The sequence below is a fragment of the Topomyia yanbarensis genome, chromosome 3, assembly GCF_030247195.1.
Source record: "Topomyia yanbarensis strain Yona2022 chromosome 3, ASM3024719v1, whole genome shotgun sequence".
NCBI classification, from domain to species: Eukaryota; Metazoa; Arthropoda; class Insecta; order Diptera; family Culicidae; genus Topomyia; species Topomyia yanbarensis.
The window spans coordinates 366,432,400-366,438,399 of record NC_080672.1 but is presented as its reverse complement, the minus strand read 5'-3'; the positions used below and the strand labels follow the sequence as shown (position 1 = coordinate 366,438,399).

The window sequence follows — 6,000 nt, the reverse complement described above, 5'->3', positions numbered from 1 at the left end:
TCATCTGGCAGCCAAAAATATTGCGCACTTCCCACCAACCTGGATTCCACACTTCCAAAGTGCAAGTGACCAAACTGCTACTGAAACCTGCGAGCTGTCAAAACTCATGTTGCAATTTAACCGACTTATTTCTTTCTACTGATGTTGCAGGTGATTTATTTTTCTCAGTGTATCAATCGGCTAGCAAAATTCAATGCTGTATCTTTTTTGCGAATCAAAATAACATCGATGTTAAATGGCCACAATCGGCTGAATTCCCGAATCGAGATCTTTCTTTTTCAAAGAAAACACACAAAATATAAACTTTACGTTTAAGGTTTAAGTTGAGAACTGAAATGAACACCTACCTCGTTGAGAAAATTGAAAGTATAGCTTGTCAAAATTAACACGACTTAAGATTTTTCAAAATTGGCACTGATCGGACGACTTGTCAAAGTGGGGTGCGCATTTGGGAAGGCAGCCACCAACTAAAAGTTGAATAGGCCCTTTTTAAAAAAATCGAGAATGAAACAAAAAAATCCTCTTCGCGCGTCTCTATATTTTCATATTCATTGTCTCTGGTCAAAGCAAAGTGTGGCGCCATTTACGTTTCAAAAATTTGTACCTCAATGCACCAGATTTTTGAAAATATTGAGAGGAAATGGAAACTAAAGTAAACAAGATTCTGAATCAACTAATCGTCGCAGCAGATCAGCAAATACAAGTTCCTAGTATGTTTGTGCATGAGGGAGTCGCTCTGCCCGTAGAGTCTGGTGTGGAATCCAAATCAAAGGTAAGGACACGATTCGGTACGGCACAATCAACAGCTAATAATCTATTTGCAGCTGAACATTAAATCAAGCCTATCTTTGGCTCCAACAAAACTATCCGACCGATGCATTACACGAATCAAACGCAATTACCTCGGATGGGGAAAATTTCTCAAGGAACTGAAGCAAATGATTATCGACAATCAACTTAGTCCCCAAGACCCAGCACCTGGCGAATGTTCCAATGACGACTCAAGTGAAGAAAGTGATTTACAGCTATCGTGGCCCGTTTCAACGGTAACCAATTCCAATGGTGCGGATTATATCCGTCAATCGATGCAACTGCAGGATGTTAAACGACAACGTCTACTTGACTATGTTAACTCGTTCAACTCAACGGAATGGTTCATGATTGAAAATGCAACATGCAGTGTAGAATCGACCGAACTCAAACTAATGGTTTCAGAACCGACTGTAACGGTTGAAAGTGAGAATTCGATTTCAGGTTTTGTTCATAGTGAGATGAAAAACGACACAGGGAATGTTGATGAGATCCAGATCGGGAAATTAGTATTCAATGCTGATGACCTATCGAGCACGCTTGTTGGAGGGCATACTTTTGATCATATTACACTTGCTCAAAACGGAGAGATGCCTATATCGCAGTATGTGGAGGTATTAGAACAACTGAACAAAGAAAACAGAGAAGCGACTGATAATCAAATAGGTTCAAATGCAATTGATAGGGTATCGAGTAGTAGTATCAGTTCCATACTCGAACATAAGGATGCAGATGTCGAGAGTGAGCTTTATGGTTGTAATGAAATAAGGGTGAGTATATTATAGTTGCTCAATATTAAAAAAATCATTGGTTTTATGTGACTTTTTAGGCAGATCACTATCAGGCAACCGTCGTGCCAGAGCTAACGCAACCAGATGTGGTTACGTCATCAATCATCACTCAGGAGTATCACAAACAGTTTACTCGTGGTGAGCTCAGCAGTGGTATTGAGCCTACAGAAGTTTTGCCGATGTTAGAGCCACGTACTACCAGCTCCGAAGTGGTGATAACTAATCATGTGATTACCGAATCAAGAATTCTATACTCTGATAACAACGGATCGAGTATGCTTGTCGGAGGACATACATTTGATAATATCGCTCTTGCGGATAATGGAGAGATGCCTATATCACAGTATGTCGAATTAATAGAACAACAGAAAGAAGGAGTCGGAGAAAAAATCAACTCACAGACAGGTTCGAAGGCAAGTGATGAGGTACCAAGTCTTTGTTTCAGCTTAGAAACACCTTCAAGCATTATGGTTGACAGCAATAATCTACCAGCTCCTACTGAACTAACCACTACTGCTAGTGCGGCAGTTGAGATGGAACCATGTCAGCAGATCTCCGAAATATCTTCGCTGACAAATCTGCAGAATAGTACACTTCTCATAGAGAATCTAATACTCCCAGAGCCTGTGGTCAACGTTTCTACTGATATCTCGCCAATCGACACCGGCACGAGTCTACGGAGTGGCAGTGGGACACATATACAGGCAAACGATACTACAGTCCAACACATGGATGCGGATGTCGGCAAAAATGTTCATGATTGTAATGAAATAAGGGTGAGTTTATTGTATATAATTACACAATGCCGTTAACTTTTCCACCGTTATATCAGACCATGTTCATTTTGACAAATTCAGTCTTCAGTTCAGTAACGCCATCGAACGAGTTCACATAGAACTAATCATCTGGCCATTTCACACACCTACACCAAAGAGAATAGGAAAAGAGACGAATAGTGTGAAGCCAAAAATACCTTATTGAGCAGACCAATCGTGCAATGTAAATAAACATTACTCATGCCTGAGTTGGAGGAGATAAGTATTGTAAATCTATCAAAAAAAAAAAATTTGAATTTTCGTCAGAATTTAGTGCAATCGTGATTGTAAGGTGCATTCTAGAGTCTATGTATGAGTAAAAACAAGTTTTAGAATTATTTCATCTCTTTGTTTCGAAATGCACATCGTTTGATAAACAAATCCAACGATCGACAAAAGGTTTGTTTTCAAAATATAATAGGAGTCATTTAAAGTGCCGCCTTTGGAAACGGTTGCCAAATTCTAGTGTTGAAATCATCGTAAAGGGAGTGTTGCCGTTTTGACTGATTTTCACTCTGCGTCTCTTTCACTATTCTCTTTGACCTACACTACTGCAGAGTGCGGCAAAGCGCGTAAGAGCTGTCATTTTTTTCTATTCTGCCGGAGCACGCATTATTTATTTTAAATAATGAAGTGTTTTACTTTGTACTTTGCCTGTTTTGGGTTTAATTTCCATGGATGTTTCAGAAATGATACAAACAGTTCTCCAAACGAAAATTATAATTTGCTTAATTAGTACTTTATATTTCCCAAAAAAGTAGTTCCAATAACATCCTGATTATAGCATACTGGCCATGGCGAACGACAACGGACGGCGACTTTGGACTGGCAAGCGTGCTGTTCTACTCCCTGTGTAAGGAAGTGTGACACAAGTCACTGACACTGACTTGAAATGGGCTAGCAGCACGGCTGCCTCCGTCGCGACAGAAGCCTGGCAGGTCTCCGGGTACGTTCAAAACTCGTCATCATTTAGTTGATGGTAATAGGTTCGGGAGCATTCCCAATGAAGGATAATGTCAACCCTAGCATGACCTCCCTGTTACATAGATAATCATGCAATCACAAGAGGCGACTATGTACAACGGGCGTTGGGTTGGGACCCAAAAAATGGAGAAAAATGGTGGTGAGGTCACCACCACCAGCAGCAGCTGAAGTCATTCAGCAAGATCAGGAGGAGGAGGCGAAGCAGCATCAATAGCCAGAGCAGAGCGGGATGAATTACACCCCACAGAAGCTAAAAGTGGTGACAGCGAAGCACTTAGTGGAACAAGTTTGTGGATGCGAAAAACAATGTGCATAAGGACATTAGGGAGATGGTTATCAGACTTCCGAAATGCGCTACTGTGCTTATGTAGCTGACCGTAAGGAGAAGCAGTTTGGAGTAGAGAACACGCCAGTTTTCGTGATTCCAAAGAGGACAAGAACCTCACCAGGAGACGAAAGACCAGGCGTGTCCAAAAGGCACACGCTCGAGGATGCTGTTGCTGACGAAAAGGACGTCGCCCAACAGAAAGAAAGCTGGAGTACCGTTGTAGGTCGGAAGGAGAAACACGGGAAGCAGAATGAAGGACAATAAAGGGAGCAGAAGAAGAGAGGAAAACCTTCGGTTCGTCAAAAAGCGCCAAAGGGAGACGCACTGATCATAGAAGCGAACGATACGACGTCCTACGTCGCTCTTCTCGTGAACGTGGGAGAGGACAAGAGCTAAAGGAGCCGGGAGAGAATGTCGTGAGAACAAGGCGCACTCAGAAGGGCGAGATGATCTTCGAGCTGAAGGAGGATCCTTCCATCAAGAGCTCGACCAGGCCAACATTGATGGAGATAACCCAGCTTAATCTCAATCATTGCGACATAGCAGAGCAATTGGTGTGGTAATCGATAACAGAAACGAAGTGCGACGTTGAAATTATTGCAGAGCCGTATCGTGTTCTTCCCGATAACGGTAACTGGATAGTGCAGGGATGGCGGCAATCCAAGTAATGCGCGTTTCCCTCTCCAAGCGGTGGTAGATATCACACGAAGCTTCGGGATCGCCAGGATCAACGGTGTATTCGTAACCGACTCGTTAGACGAACACCGGTTGTTATAGGAGAAGACTTTAACGCTTGGGCCGTGGAGTGAGATAGCAGGCTGACCAACATTGGAAGCCCTGGCGAAGCTGGATGTGAGACTGTAACGAAGGGTCCGCTAGCACTATCCGAATAAAGGCAGTCGAGAATCCATCATCGACATAACATTCTACAGTCCTTCGCTGATAAAAAATAACCTGAATTGGCGAGTTAGATAGCAGCACATACATAGTGACCACCAAGCGATCCACTACATCATTGGTCGGCGAAATTGTACGGTAACGCCGAAAGTGAGGGCTGGCGAGCGTAAGTGGAAAATAAAGGGCTTTGACAAGGACCTTTTTGTGGAAGCATTTCAGGCGGACAACGTGCCGATAAGCTGTCGGAAACAGTATCGAGGGCATTTGATGTAACAATTCCGAGAAAAATGGAGCCGATGAACTACCGTCGTACTGGTGGAACGAAAGGCTAGGCATCCCCCGGGCTGCTTGCCATCAGAGAAGAGTGTAAGGTAGCATTCCGGGCGGCCAGGACCTCTTTTAAACGCAAGATATTTTCAAGCAAGTGTACCTGCTACAAGGAGCTGTGCAGAGAAGTAGACGCCAACCACTGGGGCAACGCTTACAGTGTTGCTATGGCCAGGATAAAGGGTCCAATGACGCCAGTCGAAATGTGCGCTGACAAATTGAAAATTATCGTGGAGGGTCTATTCCCGAAGCACGACTCGACCGCATGGCCGCCTACACCATACGCTGATGCAGACGGTAGAAATGTTGTTGACCACCGAGCTCCTTATAGTGGCAAAAGGGCTGAAAGCGAAGAAAGTTGCCAGACCGGATGGTATCCCCAACGTGGTATCGGCGCGATCCTGGCGTTTTCGGATATGTTGAGGATAGTCCTGCAGAAATGCCTGAACGATGGCTACTTCCCAGAAAGATGGAAGATCCAGAAGCTGGCGTCGCTGCCAAAACCAGGGAAACCACCAGGAGATGCAGCATCGTATTGGTCTATATGCCTTCTGGATACTCTTGGTAAGCTCCTGAAAAGGGTTATTCTCAACAGGCTCACGGCCTACGCTGAAAGTGAGAACGGACTATCGCAGAGGTAGTTCAGGTTCCGGAAAGGAATATCGACGATGGACTCCATCCGCACAGTCATCGCGAGCGCAGAGAAAGCATTGAAGCAAAAGAGATAGACGTGAAGAACGCGTTCAACAGCGCTAGCTGGGGGCGATCACCGTAGCGCAGCACAGAATGCGGGTTCCGGACTATCTGGTCAAGGTTCTGAAGTTACTTCCGGAACCGAGTATTGGTTTACGAAACGAACATGGAGTAGAGGTCGATTAGGGTCACGGCGGGAGTACCTCAGGGCTTCATACTCGGCCCAACGCTCTGGAATATAATGTACAACGGAGTGTTAACACTCAAACTACCCAGGGGAGTGGACATCGTCGACTTTGCAGATGTTGTTGTCCTGACGATAACCGGCGAGACCCTTGAGGAGGTGAAGAGGTTG

General features: G+C 44.4%; 1 protein-coding gene across 1 annotated transcript in view; it reads left to right on the top strand.

Moving 5' to 3' along the window:
• The first annotated feature begins 640 nt into the window (after window positions 1–640).
• The window catches only part of LOC131688461 (uncharacterized), a 27,379-nt gene continuing 22,019 nt past the window's right edge, over window positions 641–6,000 (top strand). Inside the window, exons 1-3 of the mRNA XM_058972738.1 lie at window positions 641–772; window positions 825–1,580; window positions 1,640–2,377. Of these exons, the coding sequence (XP_058828721.1) occupies window positions 641–772; window positions 825–1,580; window positions 1,640–2,377 (1,626 nt within the window). The remainder of the gene's footprint in view (window positions 773–824; window positions 1,581–1,639; window positions 2,378–6,000) is intronic.